The sequence below is a fragment of the Primulina tabacum genome, chromosome 8, assembly GCF_025594145.1.
Source record: "Primulina tabacum isolate GXHZ01 chromosome 8, ASM2559414v2, whole genome shotgun sequence".
Lineage (NCBI taxonomy): Eukaryota > Viridiplantae > Streptophyta > Magnoliopsida > Lamiales > Gesneriaceae > Primulina > Primulina tabacum.
In genome coordinates, this window is record NC_134557.1 from 7,424,022 (window position 1) to 7,442,999 (window position 18,978).

The following is an 18,978-nucleotide window of genomic DNA, read 5'->3' on the forward strand; positions in this document are numbered from 1 at the left end:
CCGAGAAATGACCTCAGGAGAAATGGTTTGACGAGATTTCAGCGAAGTTTATATCTGAATTACCACTCAACCATGGTTGGGTTTGAGAGAGAGAAGAGTCAAAAACTTTGAATCATCTCTCATTTTTATTAAAAAAAAGTTAAATTAATATTCACGTGTCGATTGATGGATGGTTAAGGGTACTGCCCAGTCACAACCAGTGACAACTTAAAAGTACGAAAGGAGTCCTGCAATTTACCTTTCTGTCCAATTTTAGTAGACTGACAGACTTCACTACTTTATGTACTCATGACACGTGGCATGCTGTAATTGGTTTTCACATGTTCATAATAACAACCACAAGTGTGTCTTATAATTCCAATCCAAGTATAATATGAAGTCTCCAAGTATAATATGAAGTCGCTGGCAAGACATGGAAACATATTACATGTTATTTGGCCCCTGCATATGGACAACCAAAATATAATAATTCCAGTTGGTGTAATGAAAGAATTATAGGTAGCAAGAACACCGGCATCTGCATTCATTCATTCTTCTGTCAGCAATCTTTAAATTTTCTTTGCAAATCAAAACAAGCTGCTTTTGGAGGGTACCGGGACTTGCTAATGAATGAACATGTAGTTTCATTTACTCAGGTTTTATGGTTTCACTAGTATGGATTTAGAGACGTCCAAATGGTTGAGACGACATGTTCCGATGAGATACTCCGGTAGCTCTTCTGGTGTATTAGCCTGCGTGCCAGAAAATATCATCAGAATCATGGCTGAGTTGAATAATGCAACATCAATGAGCACACATAGGTGAAATAATAGTTATTTGAAAATTTCATTTTGATACACGGCTTTCTAGCACACATTATGTGAGAGTTGCAGATAATTTACCTGTATTAGAAATGCCATCTCAATTACCAGATTGTTCAGGTAACCGAGAACAAGGCTGACCACACCTCGTGCAACAGTGGACGAGCCAATGTCAATCCCAAGCTGAAATAATTGGACATAGCGGCTATAGTGTTATGTTGTAGACAAGAGATCAACATGTCATGCAGACACATAGATGCGGGAGAAAGAAACAGAACTATCATTAGAATATCCCACTTTTGATGGAACATGTCTCTTGAAATCATCGCACCAAAGGCCTAAAAAGTAATGTCTCGACTTATTCTTTTGCCTGGACGGTTGATACGTTTTGTGCTACCAGCAGGCTTTAAGGTAAAGATGTTGCAGATGGCAAAAGTTATAGCTAATTCATTAATTACTTTAAAATTGAGAAAAAGGAGATAATATATTAAGAATTGAGGCAGTTACCCAACCAATATCAATTTATCAGGTGCTCAAAGATGTAATTAAGACAGACTAAGAGAACTAATTAGTACGTACATAGAGCCCTTAACTTTAATGTTGAAGAATGGTCATGTAAGGAAATGAACCAGGGGATCAAGTTGGTAAACAACTCCATGCAATGAAAATGCATAGAAAACTCTTGTAGGACCAAACACTATACCTCCAAGTAGTTCTTCCCACGGAAATAATTAATTTCTAGTGCTTGGCCAATCAGACATGCCTTTTTTCCGACGCTTTGTTTGACTATCCATGAACCCTGAGAAACAAATATCATAATCAGTGAGATTTGCATAACTCCTAGCCTTTTGTAAATAGGATACAATTCTCTTGTGGTTTTTCTCGATCAAGAATGAAGAAAAGACCTTGGGGGAGAAATTATTAGACGAAAGCAGGGTAAAATATTCACGAAAAGAGGTCTAAGGAAAGGAACCACTGATAATTCAAATTATTTTAAGCATACTGTTTACAAATAAATCACCTAAATACAATGTCCAATAAGTTAGATTGCTTCTGTATGAAAACATCTCCTCAACATTACACAAGTTCTTCGAGATATGATCAACCAACATAACCACCAACCAAAGGGATGAAGTTGCCAGTAAGTTAAAATGGAATTAAGAAAACAGTATTGAAGAATGCACATAAGACATACAAAAGAAAATAGAAAATGAAGTTCAGAAAACAGTATTTGAAAAATGCACCATCAGGTCTGAAATACAAGGATCTGGAGTCAACTCATGTTACTTGCTTTATTCAATCAGATGAGAGTGCAGTTATGTCTCACACTGACAACCAGGTCACTGACCTTGGAGATGTATGGTATGAGCTTGAATCTTGGATTTCTGTAAGCATCATCTCCATTGACAAAACTTTCAAGCAAAGGAGCATCTTCCAAAGGAATGCTCATCATATAGTACAAAGCAAGATTATATGTCGTCGAACCTGGGACCTAGTCCAACCAAATATTTCGCAAGTATTATGCAAGGACAACTGAGAACTTGTTTAAAATGATAGAAACTTGATTCACCTGTATGTTTATGACAAAGAAAAATTCGGGCCCCCCTTTAGCAGCATATTTCTGCATGGTAAACATAAGAAACCTCTTTTTCAGCTTCAGAGATCAATGTGCAACTTTTACAAGTGAATGATTACAAAAAGTTTACTAGAGAATATAAACTGTAGAGATAAATTCTAATAATGTCAAGACCTGAACAATACCCCCAGGACGGCCTCCAAGATCATCTTCTCGCTTGTCAGATCTCAACCAATCAGCACCTACCATTTCCATCAATGTACCTTTCGCCTTAATCTGGGGTGAACCATACGAAAAATTACCATAAACCCAATCCACACAATTTTATTCCTAAAAAAGTACTTCATTCAGACTATACACAAAAGCCAGTACTACATAGACAACTGAAGAAAGCTCTGATTGAGGATGTCAGACACAAATACAAAAGAAAGTTCAGGAGTAGGTAACAAGTTTGAAATATGGTAAATTATATGTAAATTAGGATTTATGTACATCATTCTAAAAAAAATAAGCAACCAAAACGGAAAGGCTTTATTTTTTAGGTGCGTAAAGGACCTTAAAAAAATTTTGATTTCAATGGAAAAAGATAAATGCAGTCCATTGTGATCTTGGAGATACACAATAATGGTAAAATTAGAACCAAACACAGAAAAGGCTCCACATGACGAGTAACGAACAGTGATATGTCAATAAATATTGAAATTCAAAAGGGGGGGATCACCTTTTTTCTGTCATCCAAATACGTCTTTCCACGAATCAGAAATGTCGAAGGATCTGTTTCTGTCCAACTACAGAGCAAATTACAGGTAGAATCATTTGGAAGGGTGGATCCATAGTTGCATGACAGACTGTCTTCCCTTGATATCTCATGCAAATCAGCATAACCCTTTTTTTGAACTATAGCAACAACATCTCAATCTCATTAAATTCAGAACCTTAGATCAAACTTCATCACTCTACTGTGAAGCGGGGGAAGTGGAAAAAATGACTCAAATAAATGAGTTTCGTACAAACCTGCAAGATCATGCAATTTTTTCACAAAGACAGCAGCAGTTGATAGTCTGGGTTGACGTGTATCCTGAAACACTCAACTAGTAAGTAACATATATTTTTTGAAAAATAATAGTGGGAGAGAATCCTAAGGGTAGCATTTAAAACAAAGATTGGAAAATCCTCTCTTTTATTAACAATAAAGTAACCCTCAGCCTGAATAATTAAGTAAAAAAATTCAGCACTTCTTTTTCTTTTGGCAGAGAAATATATCCCTGATATCCAGCAGATTGAAATCGTCCATTCAGGAGTTGTTTCCTTTCACATATGATATAAAAATTTGTACCTAAAATTTATTTTAAAAAACACTGTGCCAACAGCCATATCTAGCTTCCATTTATGTTGTTTTATAACAAGGGGCTGAGAGGTGTGCACTTGAGACACAACTGGTAACCTCTGAATTTAACATATTCTGGTCATTAGTAAATGCGCCCAACAAAATTTCATCCTTCAACAAAACAATATGCAATAGTTATAGCAAGTCAGTGGTACCTGTGAGTAAATTTCGGGACCAAAGTCAGAAGGCCAACCATTTTCTGACTGCTCATACTCCAGTGGTTCTGAGACATCAAAAAATTCATCTGCAGCATCATGTAATCCCATTAGACTTGAATGTTCAGAAGGTGTCTTAACAATTTCTTCCTCCACATCCTCCTTAATATTCCCATTTTCCTGGCAAGTTCCAACTTCAACCTTCAGTTCATTTTTACTCTGCTGTAAGCTATTGCTGCTCATCAACTCATTTGATGAGAAATCAGGATGCGAACAATCTAACTTTGCTCTAAAGAGCTCCCGCAAGGCTAAAGAAAGGTAAGCATTCATCAATTACAAGAAAAGAATAATCAAAATACACTAATAGATAAACAAAAAAGAATCTTGTTTAACGACTAGAGTTTGACTTTGAGCAATTTTTGTTTCAAAATTTCTATTATTGCATTGATTCGGTCATCCTCTTCATTTTTTTTGAGGTAGTCATCCTCTTCATTATACAAAAACAATGATACCTTATATATCCAGCATCTAAAGAAAACCTAACACCTTAAAGATATGCATGAGCACACAAAAAGTTGTAAAATCGAAATTCTGAAATCAGAATTGACACTATGGAGACTTAAGAAAAACCATTTTCAAACTACAAGCAAACAAAGACAAGGAGCACACCAGAAAGTCTCCCCAGCATGCTTATTGTAATAGATCTGGCTGATGATGTCTTTATATATGATTTCCAGTATTTCCAATCAATAGCAAGCATATGCTTCACTACTGAACGTTTTCCTTCATTCACCGGAGATATAACATACCCTCCACCTGTGAGGAATACATAGTATCATCCCTAGTCATCCAAGTTCAAACCGCAAGCATTTTGGATTTAACACAGACTTGAAACTATAAAACAATATATAAGGAGCACAGATGACAGTGAGACAATAGGATCAGAAAACTACAAGAAGAAACAATAAAATAGTCATGAGGCAGCAGATGTAAGCCAACAAATTGCAGCGACCGTGATAAGTCGCTCATGCTAGTCAGTACCATGGTATGCATTATGTATTTCTGACAAGTAACATGAAGAGTAAAGCACATACAGGAAACATTTCTGCACATTCTGAGCCAAACATACCAGCTAATATATCCCTGAATTTTAGTGCTAAAATTCATGATATAAATAATCATCAATTCCACATGAAAAACATACATTACTTTTAAGGCAGGCGCGTACATAATCCCTTTGAGGTGGACACTTCCGGTGAAAGACTGAATGGTACAGGATCACTGCAGGGAAAAAAATTTTGAACAATCGAAATCATAAGTAGTGTTTGTTCAATTTCAGCAAATTCTAGCATTACTGCATTACCATAGGTACCATCATCCTCCCTTCGCCAATAACGCCGTAACAGAAGATCTCTTCGCTTCATGCCCCTGCAACAAGCTTGATGTGTATAAACACTTGAAAACAATTAAAAGGAACAGTTTTCATGCAGACAAAGATAAGAATCATACCATGGAAGCCAATGACGATGTAGAAGCTTGTGAACTATATCGGTATGACCATCAACATGTTCAATCACACAACCCTTATAGAAACAGAAATCCCATCTGCACAGAGTAAACATAAACAGTTAAAACAAAGGATATACATCAACTGGATTCAACAAATTGACATTTATTGAATAATATATAACTCAAAAAATGAAGACATCAAATTCATCAAGGCTAAGTCATCCAAAGCAAATAGGGGAAGGCCGGTACCGTTACCGTAAAACAAAACAACAATAAAGGGCAACATGGGAGTTGCTAGCTCAAAAATTTTTATTGTCAATTGCTTCACTCGGGAAGGTAATTTGTGTATCTTTGATACATGTTTAGTGATCCGTGTTTTTTGAAGTTAAAATTTCTAGAGAAGTAAATTCTCAAAAACTCTCTCACAGGTTTCCAATGCTGAATCAACAAAGGTAACAAATAAATTAATAAAAATGATCTCTCCATACATATATGTCTCTGTGGGTCTGTATAATAAACACACAAACAAACACACATGTGTGCATGCATGCACTCATGGGCGAGGATATGTTCCATCAAATATTGTCTATGTGTCTTTTAACTTACTCTGATCTTGAAGGACCAAGAGACATCAGGGTTTGGAAAATAGCCTCAGAAGTTGCATCAACTACACCGACAGCCATTATTGCTGGATGATCATCCCACTGCAAAACATGAAAATGGTTGTAAATAAAGACAGTTTTGAAGACTTTGGTAGATTCATAAAATCAACCAACCTGCCCTTGAAATTCTTTATCCTTAGCTTCTTTAAATAATCTTAGACCTGCATTTTTTTGTTGTTAGACAAGGCATTTAGCCGGCTGCATAGCAGGACACGTATTGAGCTTAACCCATACCATTCTGGCAACCAAAAATTTTCCAGGGTGATGGTGCAACCACATCAGATGTCATAATATCACTGACAGATGACGAACAGATACTCCAGTTTATAGATCGTGAATTCTTATAGGAACAGTTTAGCCTACATGGAATGTAGACTGAAACTCAATTTTCATGTCAACAATAATTAAAAAATTTAAACACACTGTCAATTGTTCTTGAAAATCATGAGTAACCTACTTTCTATTTAAAAATCACCCTAAACACATTTTTATGACAACAGTAAGCTACACTTTGAAGTGTTCAAGAAAGCATACCGTGGCAGATTTCATATCACACGGGCTTGGGTTCTAGGCATTTCATGTACGGATTATAATGTGTGGTCTGCACGGGATGGTAAGACCACCCCTTCTGTGGAGGCTGTGTTTAGGAAGATTCGGATTCATGTTCTTATGTGCTTACATTTCTTATACCCAGATGCTACTCATTTTGATATATTGAGTTAAGCTTGTATTTTCACCTCTTATCTTTTATTTATTTATTGATAAAAAAAATTACCCTAAGCACGTGCGACCAACTCCACAGGATCAACAATCAAGCACTTCTTACTTAGATTTATACCTCAATGACCTTGGTTCACTCCCAGAAAAGTCAAAATTCCTTTGATTCTGATCTGGCTGCATAGATTGGAAAATTATCAATTCTGTCATACACAATAACTTGGCGCACAATCGAAAGAGCAGTCTTGACCTTCAAAGCTGATTCCTGGAAGGAATGGATCCATTTTGCAGCTTCTTCTGGACTGTTTGCTCCTAACTACAAATTACAAAGTCTTTCTAATTATATTGACTCACAATAAACAGGACCAAATGGGAAGAGATATTGCACACCTTCAGTTGATCGTTGGGATTAGTGGTGTTGTACAGAGTGAAAGCAAAAATGACCTGCAAAGCACAAAATTGTAGCAAGAAAGTGATATTCACATAATTCAAACGGGAATATATCTCTCATTCTCTTACGGTGCATGCAGTAGGTAAAATAAACTACAAATGGCTCTTGTATCTACCTTTCTTTGAATGCTCTCTCTCCCATTGTCAGTCACTCTTATGCAGGAATCAATAATTGCACTTCTAACAGGATCCTGCAGAAAAGTTAGAATGGGATTAGTCAGTTATTGCAGTCAGTATAAACAAAAAATAATTAAGATATGATATGCACAAAAGATTTTATGAACCTCGTACTTATATTTACTTCATCATTGACATCTGAGAACAATTTTATGCCATGTAATTAAGCGGTTTACCTTCTGATTGGTATAAGCCAAAACCAATGGTATGCCCAGTACCTCAAAAGAAATATATAAACATTCATATAACCACTGAAATTGGAGGTAACTGTCCGGGACAACACAAATCAGTTTCTGAAGGGCATATTTTGTTGATAGTTGAGATGATATGCAGCCTCCAGTGAAACCAAATGCAAGACAATAAAACTGTAGCTTATCCATTTTATCGGCCCAAAAATATATAACCACCATCAGTTAGATTCCTCTAGAAAACTTTACAATATACAAGGTTAGTGGACCAGTTTCCATTGTGCTTCTCTAACTTGCCTCCAGATTTCCCAATTCCCATCTTTTAAATGCACCTATATACCTAACCACTGTATCTTCTTGAGAAACTCGATTTTCAACCAAATAACTATAATGACTGGATTCTCAAAATCTACCAAGGAATGGACCAGATTGAAATAAGAACGAGAACGTCCACTGCATACTGTCAAAGATCCTATATAAAGCTTTCACGCAATTGAGAAACTCTAAAATGATTCTACATTCTTCAAAATAAAGATGCTTTTCTATTCAGAAAGTAATGGCCAATCAACCTGTAATAGTTGCACAAGCACTAGGAGACAGTATCTAAGTAGCATTGTTCTTACAAGCACGCTCTTGGAGTTAACATGATAATTATGGTAACTCGTAAATATTTACCAATCCAAGATAGAAATTTCACATGTATTTCACGTGCAATTATAATTCACATAACAAAATGGCTATACAAACTGAATTTAGCAATACTAAGAGAATTGCTTAGTTGAATAGTGATGTGATGTGTTTCGTCAACGTACTAGGTGTAGGATCTAAACGAAATCAAGAAATAATACCAATAATTAAAAGGATACCACAAAAGAAAGCTTTAAAGATCCAATAACGTACTTCCCTCAAGTTGTAAAGGTGAGGCCGATGCACTGAAGGTGTAGTGATTCAAGTTTTAGTTTGTGTTCTCTATAGCTCTAGGTTTCTAGCGAATCAATTGATGTCGCCTGGGACCGAGCTTTCGATGGAACCAAACCACACAAACTCCAGATCTCACTTTATCTTTCAGTTTCATGCCTTATTATATTATGTAATATTTCTCAACAGTTCTTGATCCCGGCATTCAAAAATATTTTAAGCCATCAGCTATTGCACAATTCCAGTTCACTCCGACGAACATAATTTATCAGCGCAAAACAAACAAAACACAAATTTCCGGCAATGAGCCTAAATTGCCGCAAGAGCCACAAACGGATCAAAATTTGAGATGTACCACAATATAGCGCTGGAAAAGACAAATCAAGAAAATAAAGTAAACCTCGTCATTAGAAATCGGAACAGATCTGAAGCTCTTGAGTAAGTGATCTTGAAGAACGAAGTAGCGTTTTCTTGGATACTGAAACCCGATCCGATTGGAGCGAATCAAATACAGCCACCCCTCCATTCTGCAACCATCGCTCTGTGATACATCCATTTCCGCAGCTTGTTCCCAACAATCCTCGACAACCCAACTCCCAATTCCGCCGAAAACGCGTACAACACAGTCAAACTATAGTTTCAATGCGGTGAACTATCAAACCAAGCTCACGCACATTAACACAGAGGCACTGCTGCTGCCGCCGCTGTTCTTTTTTTCTTTTTACTTGCTTGTATGACCAATCTTTAAAGAAGGAATTATTGCTTTATTTATGGAATTGCCAGTTAGAAAAGAGGATGCCGGCTCCGTTCGGCTTGATTTCTCCTTCGTTTTGTCGCTTTCTTTTAGTTGGTTCGATGTTTGTCTTTACTCTCCACTAAATGTGAGACAAAGGCTTCAGCATGGCCCGGGACAAATGATTGATACTCGAAATGACGCTTCTGCCATCGTTCTTTTTTTAATTTACACTCCAACCCTTCAAAAAATGCGATCCTATAAATATTTTTAGTATTTTCTTAGTTCAGCAGCCAAAACCAAAACCAAAACGTTCCCTTGATTTTTTTGTCTTTTGTGACACGGTTTTACGAATTTTTATCTATAAGACAGGTCAACCCTACCGATATTCACAATGAAAAGTAATAATATTAACATAAAAAGTAATATTTTTTCATGAATTACCCAAATAAATATATGTTTCACAAAATACGACCAGTGAGACCGTCTTACAAAAATTTTTGTCATCATATTTAAACATAATGATTTTCTTCATAAATAGAAACATATAAATATATGAATTAAAAGAGCTTTAAATTTATTTTACCCTGATTTTTAAATCAAATTAAGTCTTTATCTGATTAATGGTGAATTATTTTATTTTCTCAATTAGTCTCTCTCTTTTTTTTAGATTCCTAATATATAAGGTGAGGACTCGAAGTCTAGCTACTACAGGGGATTTCCAAAATTAAACCAGTGGAGCTAAGCCCGGTTTATAATTAGTGTATGTATATGAATGTGAACATAATTATTTATGTTATGTCTCTCAACATGATCTATATTAAAGTGAAAATCAATAATTTTAACATAAAAAATAATATTTTTTCATGAATTGAATCGAATTGAAAATTCATTTAACAAAATTGGCATGTGTGACTATTTCACATGAGTTTTTGTGATTATTTATTATCAATAAAATTTACAACATATGATATCAAATATTTATTAAAAAAATCTTGATAATATTTGCAGACTATAATTGATTTTTACCCAAATATAATTAAAAATGTTAGGTAAACTAATTTTAATGTTTCTTTACTATAATTTGATGGGATTTAAAATAATTTACATGTAACAATAGTATTAAGATATTTTATAAATATAAAATTTTAATATCGAATATATATATAAAGGATAATTGAATTCTGAGAATAGAGACTTTTATGTAACTCAATATCAAAAAAATTAGCTCAACGGAGGAGGATTATCTTACATAACTCAACCCTAAAAACTAGTTCAACAGATGATGATTGTCCAAGTTCATTTACGAAACTTCCAGAGATTTTATCCGACTGATGTTGGACAACTAACACGCCTCATCACACTCAAGAATAAACACATGGAATGTGAAGTTTACAAATAGCCCAACTATGGGCAAAACGAGTGGTCTAACTATGGACATTCTAACACATAACAGTGAAACTTGAGCTCTGATATCATGTTAAGATTGATACTTGAACTTAACTTAACCCCAAAGACTAGCTCAATGAGATTTGATTGTCCAAATCCATATATGTAATTCTTATGGATTTTATCTAACTGATGTGAGACAACTAACACACCCCATCACGTTCAGGAATTTGGAGCAAGTTTACAAATTGCTCAATTATGGGTAATTCATCACATAACAATGGAACATTGACTCTGATATTATGTTAAGATTGATATTTAGTCCTAACTCCACTCCAAAAGCTAGCTCAAGAGAAGACGATTGTTTAAGTTCATACATACAATTCTCATAGATTTTATCCAATCGATGTGAGATAACTAACAATGATACTACTAAAAATTTACCCTCGCCAAATAGAGGGGGTTCATAAATAGTTATATGAACATGAAGTGCTTTTGGTATGATTTATTTGATTATTGCCTAAAACGAATTTAAAATATCTATTCAACTTTTATGCGGGTTCTAACATTTAGATTAGGAAAAAGTAATTTGAATTTGTTCAAATTTTGATACTCAATTCGATAGATATAGCAACCAATTAAAAGAATACCGAAACAAGAGACACTATCCTATAGACGTATTATATGCATACTAAAGACAGGTTGCAGGACGGCAGAATGCGAAGAAAAATAGCATATATTTTTTTTAGCATCATCGTAACATAAGATAACGAGAGAATTATATTTTTGAACATACAATTTTTATTTTTACTATTTGATTTTTTGTATCGTCAAATTTCAATTTCAATCCAATATATTTTTCTTCTCAATTTTAATTGATTTTTGAATGGTCATGTCAACTCTCCGATAAAAAAATAACTAAAATTATAACACTGAAATTCGAAAAAAGTGAAGGACCAAAATCAAAATATATAGGACCACAAATACAATGTTCTCTAATATAAATGAGATGGGTCCAAAGATTTTGATGTAAGACCAAAAGTTTCAACTAATGTGAATTCCTCATCGTCCTGTCGTGGTGAGATAGTGAAAGTGACAAAGAAATATCACAAAAAATTTGACAAAGTATCATCAGCTCCCTAAGGTCAAGAAACCTATTTAGTACTACCAAACAGTTTACACGAAAATTAATGAGCCTACATCTCATTTTTGCATAGAACTGAGTATAAAAGGAAAAAGAAGAAAGCTGAAAAAAAAACTGGGTTCTTATCCTACATCTGAAAGGACACTCAAAACTAGAAATAAGGAAATAGTAGAAGAAGAAATGTACAAAGAAGATTGCTATGACTTCATGCTTCAATTGTTTCCAATCTGAGCAAAATATGCTTTGTCCGCATTCGCAAGTCGGTCTTGGAACAGAACCCATTCCTTTTTGCATCTCTCTCGTACCTATTGGACACACACACACACACATAAGCTAAGTAGTTTTTTATCAATAAGCAAAACACCATTTTTTTATGATCCCAAGGAATTTAGGGAAATATAGAATTTGTAAAGGGTTGGGCAGTATAAGGTAAGATGGGCGATTCAACAAGTTTAGAAGGCGAAACATGCAGTTTCAAAACTTATACACAAGATTTTGACTTGTTTTTTTACTATAATTCCTTTACTAGTTCCCACTTCAGTCCGCCACTGCAATGGTTGGGCTAGTTTTGTGTTTTGTTTTTTGTTTTCCTTAATCACTCTCTCAGATCGAAATTCAAGATGCTTTATGTCTGAAAATATGGTAGTTCATGGACCAAATCCTTCTTAGAAAAAAGTTTTTAACTCACAAAGATTAAGCTGTCAGAATAAAAATAACAGCGCAGATTAATCAACGTATATAGAGAATATGTCCTAAATATAAGCCAACCAAGTTATTCAAGTCGAGGGCAAAAAAGAATACAATATCATTTAGACAAACACACATCACAGTTCTGGATATACATACCCCTTGCCACGGTGCTTTACCATTCTCAGATTCTCCCTGGGAATTTAAAAAGAAGTTGCAAAATTATTGAAATTGTGTGCAAAGACAATAACACAAAAAAACCAGAAAGAGCATTAAAACAAACAGAAACCAGGCAATTATTTATGAAATGTAACGCTACTTAACCCCTGTTATCAACAAACACAGAAGTGGATGGATTTAAGAAGGGTCGGCTACTTAAAAAGGTGAATTTAAGAATCAGAAGAAACAAACTTCAACAACATGAAGGCCTTGGTTAATCATTTTTTTATCTGTTTATTCAAACCATGCAAGTCCAATCTAAGGTATAGACTCCAAATAGTCACATTTTCTATACTCTAAGGATGTCGTCGGTAAACTTATCTGTAGTTAATGTAACCGGCTCCAGAACATAGGAATCTGTAGCATGAGTAATATGATTATTGACGAGTTACTAATAACTAACCTGACTTCCAAGTGATGGAATAACTTGATGCACAATCCACTGTGAATCAACAACACCAATTTTTTCATGTGCAGGCTACAGGGGAAAACAAAAAGCAATTAGACAATTTTGTGAAAGGATAGCAAGGTTCTCCAAGAACTTGAGGTTATGACACAAGATAATTTGAATAATTGAAACAAGAGAACTTCTCTTAAAGGCTTTCTTCCCTTTTCCCTTCGGCTCTTACTTGCAAACGGGCACGCGCACACACATACACACACAAAAGAGAGAGAAAGAAACAGAGAGACTAACGTCAACACATCTCCTTAAAGCAAAATCCAATCCCCAACCATGCACCAAGTCATTCTGCAAGCATATGAATTAAAGAGGCACTGATCAACAACATGGTTGAAACAGAGCCCTGGAACAGCAACCAAGTGCTGGCAAGCTATATGAATGAATATAATAAATGGATACAAAAACAGAAAGAGGTGATGCCGAGTCTCGTATCCCAAAAATAGACAAGTACCTGAATCATATGCCAAACACATCTCCAAGCTTCACGAGAAAACACCGGAGCCATGATTTCCACAAAACTGAACAAAAAACAGAAATAGTAACATAAGTTATTATTGTACACTTTACGGGTGAGACATTAGATTTGAGATTGATGGATATCAACATTGATTGAGAAAGACTCCAGAAAATTCTAGCAGATTTAAAATTCAAATATTTTTTTCCACATATAACTCTAACATAAGGTCATATTTTATGTAGACCATGAGCCATAATTGAGATAATCAGTATTCTTTCTTTCCAGCCCACCGTTACCAATTATTCCGCGAAACTAAGCCATATATTAATTTGGATACATTTAATCATCAATTAAAGGTCACATTTCCAATTAGTGGTCTTCCAGTTGTGTGCTACTCAATCATTCTAGATAAAACAATTTATCCATGAACCTTGGTGATGTACTGAAAAGGCAAAAAATTCGACAGTGATATTCAAATTTCCAATAAGAGATTTTAGTTCCATTAGATCCTTCCCGTTCCTCCCGATCTGTGCCAACACAATCGATAGTAGGAGCAATTTCTTTGCACTACCTTCACCATCCAGTTACCCCCAGCTGCCAATATGCCACCAAGTTCCCAACAATATAAAGTTCAGAATATATATATATATATATATATATATATATATTATCAATAGCAGAAGGAGAGTATTTACGCTGCACATGGAGGCAAATGTGGATCACTACACCATCCTGGTTTCTCCTCTGTATCTCTGTTTATGAACATACATACACCTGTTGGTTACAAAGATACAGATTTGGTAGAAACCGTAGTGTGTACTTATGTATTTACTCAATAAACCTACTTGTGAACTTCTCGGTCACCTCTTCTCTTGGTCATTTGCCATGTCAGTCCATTGTTGGGTTCAAGACCAGGTTGAGAAATCTCTAAACCGTGTTTTTTAACCAATTGAATATACCTATTGTGAAGAGAAGGCCCCAAAACAGTTGGGGATAAATAAACATTATACATCAATTTAACACAACGGAAAGTATGAAGACTAAAAAGACCATATTTACTTCTCAGCATTAAAGTGTTCAACTCCAAGATCTTCATCCCAAATGAAAATATAATCATAAGCAGCTACAATATCCGGATGCAGAAATCTTTTTGCATACCACCTATGAACCAGACAATAAAGAGAAGTCAACAAGCGATGAAAAGAGTGACATTTCCGAGTTGACATTATATTTTCGACAGGAACCGATAAGTGTTAATTTTCTTTTTCTGACTTGCCCTATTGACATTGAGCTTTAGTGCATCACAGTAGTGTTGTTTTGGTCCTTTAGCTATGAAATTCAAAAAGAAAAAATTGTTTTTCAGTTTGTCAACTAAAACTACCTCTACTGGGTTATATGTCATGCACTAAACATATCTGCTAAGGGAACTTCAGCCATCAATGATGGTACTTTTCCCAAAATCATCCCCTGGGGATGTTGGATGATAGATTTTAAGGACAAAAACTATAACGCTTTACTGGTCGGTTAGGGATTTTTCAATTTTCCAAACTCAATAATTAAAGATTGAAGGATTTGCCCAAACAAAGTATCGACGTTCGACAGGTTCTTAGATCTCATATGTTGAGAGACATTTACGGTTGCCAATGTATGGTTTTCGTTGCCTGTCTAAAGGGCACCAGTTCCGACTAATATAGCTCATTTGAGAAAAAAAGACGGAAGTACAAGAGGCGTGTGCACCACAATTTAACTCCATATGGTAATTGTTCATCACAGTTATGCCAAGTGCAGTTAAACGTGGACTTCATGACTCATAAGTGCTGAATAAAACAATAAGGGTTCACCATTTTCAAAAACCACACCCACCACACAAGGATGGTAAAAATGAATTTTAGACTCCTCATTTTTTCTGGCGACAGGGGATATGCTCATAGGAGCTCCTCCTCACTGAGGACTGCTTGCATTGAAATGTCCATGATAGAAAGGGATAGTATAACATCCAGAAACTGGTACAATCATGTCAAACATAGGCAAATCTCAGCAGAAATAGATGTATTTAAACCAACAAATAATTGTTTATATTGATTTATTGTGTTATAAAGTACATCAATAAAATTTTACTCCTTCAAATGTGAACAACTCAACTAACATTAAAAACTTGAAATCCGTTCCCATTGGACCTCCTTGGCTCCAGTAAACAAGGTAAGACACCCACATAGAACAATAAAGAAAAACAAAGATCTGAGGAATATTACCATTTTGTTTGTTTTCTAACACTGACATGTACGGCACGTTGTGACCACTCAAATTGATCCCATTCACTTGTATGGCCATCATAGTGAAAAAGCATAATCTGAAAATCCTCAGTAAACTAGAAAAATAGACCCAAATCAATCCAGTGCAATGGAATTCTAGAAAAGTTAATCTGTTATCGGTTGTAAAATTATTTACTGTCTTTAAACCTTCTTCACGGCTGCATCAACATTGTTCTTTTGATCCAAACCAACTGTAAATATTACTAGGTATTTTGGCTTCATTTTCAGATCCTGAAAGTTCCAGATCGCAGTCATAAGCATGCTTCAATTCCACAAAATCTAATGAAAATATAAGTAAAGCATTTTGTGCTTCCTAACTTATCACACATGCCTATGTTACAAATGATAAACAACCTAACAGAAACATGGAAGCAGACAATTCATCAAACTGAAGAAGATAAAAAAAGTGAAAAATTTAATTTCTAACCTCCCAATAGTAACCCATGCTAGAATCATGAAAAAATAAACGATAATGTATCTCAGTAACTAACTTGGAAAAACCTAAATGCGATCGACTTAAATTAGTAAGAATAAATAACAAATGGTTTTTATAAAAATAATGATAGCAATGCTAAGAACATTAAACAATAAAAAACATGAAAAAGAACAATCATGAATTTGATCCGTAATTGACGTATTAGTTTATGAATTTCCATCAGCAACAAAAAAGAAAATATATAGATATAAACATAGGTAGACCAGAGTTATCACCATTTCCACGCTTTTCAAAACTTACCTCACTGGGTTCACCCCAAAGTCTTCGCAGATAAAAATCTGATTCTGAGACAACAATTCCAGGGGCTAAAGATTCTGCACCGCGAGGATTTGTAGGTACAAAGATCTGAAAAATCAAACAACATTAAAATTACAAGTACACAGAACTTATATCTAATGCTGGTTTTGTACCCATAGCAAAACTGCAGATAATGCACGATTATACACATGCCAATCAGGGAGAACAAGATCGAGTAAGAAAAGAGAAGCAAACAAAGCTTCCCAAATCAGGACAAGCATACAGTAGGCAAATTTGTTATTAAGAAAGAAATAGAATAATGTTCACTATCCAATAAATTGGCAAATCTAAAATTCTATATGTCGATGTTAATGAATGAACATTTGAAATAAGAGATGTTTAACCTAGTATCTTCATAAAAAAGTGACACATGAACTCAACCAATGATAACACCCATGGACCTATATTTATAAAATAACAACTTAAAAGGAATGCACACACAAAAAAAAAGCAGTAAAACCTCTGCATTTTGAAGAGATGCAAAATTTTGAAGAAAAGACTTAAATTTTGAAGAAAAGACTTACCTTAGGTGTTGAAGGAGTACCACCTGAACCAACATTTTCTGGCAAACTACGACTAGCAGAATTCTGGTGATCGTCAATATAGGCCACATCAATAGATGATCTTACACTTGATGGGAGATTGATCTGTCGAAGAATTAAATAAATAGTGATAACTTTCTCTTTAGAAGAAGTTATGAAATGATCAGGATCATACCTTTGATAAAGAAACAGATGGAAATGAAACACCTATGAAATATCCAAACATCGTTCCCAAAATGGTTGTTATCACAAGTCGTGCACTACCACTTGGCTTTTTAAAAACCCCACTGCTCATAGACAATTAAAAGGAGAGCAAAAAAGAAAATGTAAGCACTCCATTGGCCCAGGTCCAAGATTTCATGTTTCTTTGTAAACAGATTGATGCAACTTTACAAACCTGCGATGTGAGGTTCCCATTATGATTTAAAACGATTGAGCAACTCAAATGTCACTCACTAAGTCACAACCAATTTTGCAAGCAACTCTAAAAGAATATAGCGCATCTGTCACTTTCACAAATCTGATTTGTAGCCCACAAACTGCTAATCCTATAAAATGCATTTACAAGCCATTAAAAAATAACATAAAGATTCTTAAAACAGTTAAACCTCACATTCTCATCCATGCAACGACTCTATTAGATGAGCTTCATCAAAGAATCTAAGCAATTAAGAAAGCTGTGTAAATTTCAGTAACCAATTCATAATTCTCATTCCCCATTTTAAATTCATTTAGTAGATGTCACCATTAAGGCAAAATGAACAGAATGGCAATTAGAATAACGCAGAAATCAAGTTTATTTAAGCTTCAATCACGCCTTTTTTCCAAATTATATTGATCTGCGAGGACATCTCCAAAGCTACGTGAAAACAGTTCCCAGCTGCATTACCACAAACTAATTACATGATGCTGTCTCCCACCCAAAACAAATCAAACTAGCTTATAGTCGATTCATCAGAAATTAGAGGGCCACATTCATCAAGATACAGTATCTTAAACCCAATAAGGAAACAAAAACGATACATTGACGCAAGGGGATTGAGCCTATGCTAACATTTGATAAACTGGCAACTTTGACATTAAATTCACCTCAGTGAAAAAGCATTTCATAATCCTGTTTCATTTCAGAGAGATAGACCCTCTTCAATCTCAAATGTAAGAACGGAGACCAAATAAAAACAAAATTTTGTTCGATCATACATATCTTCAAGAATAAAAATGATATTTGAAATTAACAAACTTCATGATGGACTAAATTAGGGTTTGAAAGAATTACAAATATGGGGGCGCCGACTGCTGGGCAGAAAGCGGGGAGATCTTTGTGTTCTTGAGGTCGGTATGAACGTTCCGACAATCTAATGTTGCAAATAAAGAGAGTTGCTTATTATATTTCGTTTTACTTGATTGATGGAGGCATTGAGCAACTAAACGTGGTTTTAACTTTTACCTTTGAATGAAGATGATAAAGTTAAATTGAATGATGAATGAAATATTATATACAATAGTTAAAAATTGATATGTTGTATATTTATCATGCATATGTATTCGAGTAACGATGAAGATTCATTCTCTGATTGAATATATAATTTTCTATGTTTCATCACATTAAATATGTGATTGACATCTAATTGATATTCACGTAAATATGCACGATAAATATGCAATATCTCAAAACTTTTATATATATATATATATAATAAATA

The 18,978-nt window shown here is 34.8% G+C and overlaps 2 protein-coding genes across 9 annotated transcripts; both read right to left on the reverse strand.

The window, feature by feature from the left end:
- Positions 1 to 327: 327 nt before the first annotated feature.
- On the reverse strand, positions 328 to 9,396 carry LOC142553506 (protein ENHANCED DISEASE RESISTANCE 2-like). Of its 5 annotated transcripts, XM_075663805.1 has the most exons (22): positions 8,940 to 9,070; positions 7,610 to 7,953; positions 7,373 to 7,447; positions 7,197 to 7,250; positions 7,057 to 7,122; positions 6,928 to 6,983; positions 6,324 to 6,448; positions 6,204 to 6,250; positions 6,034 to 6,131; positions 5,428 to 5,523; positions 5,282 to 5,346; positions 5,128 to 5,199; positions 4,588 to 4,734; positions 3,919 to 4,226; positions 3,391 to 3,454; positions 3,098 to 3,273; positions 2,551 to 2,652; positions 2,371 to 2,421; positions 2,149 to 2,292; positions 1,504 to 1,599; positions 882 to 983; positions 328 to 731 (listed from the first exon to the last, which is right to left on the reverse strand). In XM_075663805.1, the coding sequence occupies exons 2-22, from the start codon at positions 7,841 to 7,843 to the stop codon at positions 639 to 641; spliced, it is 2,271 nt and encodes a 756-aa protein (XP_075519920.1). In that variant the 5' UTR covers positions 7,844 to 7,953; positions 8,940 to 9,070; the 3' UTR covers positions 328 to 638. The 5 variants fall into 5 exon arrangements, 4 of the variants coding, with proteins under 4 accessions (XP_075519920.1, XP_075519923.1, XP_075519919.1 ...); XM_075663808.1 differs by lacking the exon at positions 7,610 to 7,953 and having other exon boundaries at positions 8,940 to 9,395; XM_075663804.1 differs by having other exon boundaries at positions 5,147 to 5,346.
- A 2,214-nt stretch (positions 9,397 to 11,610) lies between these two features.
- LOC142553507 (uncharacterized) lies at positions 11,611 to 18,704 on the reverse strand. 4 transcript variants are annotated; one of them, XM_075663810.1, is made up of 16 exons: positions 18,552 to 18,654; positions 17,889 to 17,952; positions 17,673 to 17,823; positions 17,451 to 17,562; positions 17,258 to 17,380; positions 16,677 to 16,781; positions 16,088 to 16,171; positions 15,881 to 15,996; positions 14,688 to 14,789; positions 14,474 to 14,587; positions 14,324 to 14,380; positions 13,623 to 13,689; positions 13,406 to 13,459; positions 13,115 to 13,189; positions 12,652 to 12,687; positions 11,611 to 12,110 (listed from the first exon to the last, which is right to left on the reverse strand). In XM_075663810.1, exons 3-16 carry the CDS (start codon positions 17,690 to 17,692, stop codon positions 12,018 to 12,020), a joined length of 1,158 nt encoding a protein of 385 aa, XP_075519925.1. In that variant the 5' UTR covers positions 17,693 to 17,823; positions 17,889 to 17,952; positions 18,552 to 18,654; the 3' UTR covers positions 11,611 to 12,017. The 4 variants fall into 4 exon arrangements, with proteins under 4 accessions (XP_075519925.1, XP_075519924.1, XP_075519926.1 ...); XM_075663809.1 differs by lacking the exon at positions 17,889 to 17,952 and having other exon boundaries at positions 18,552 to 18,704; XM_075663811.1 differs by lacking the exons at positions 17,889 to 17,952; positions 18,552 to 18,654 and adding an exon at positions 18,365 to 18,532.
- Positions 18,705 to 18,978: the final 274 nt, after the last annotated feature.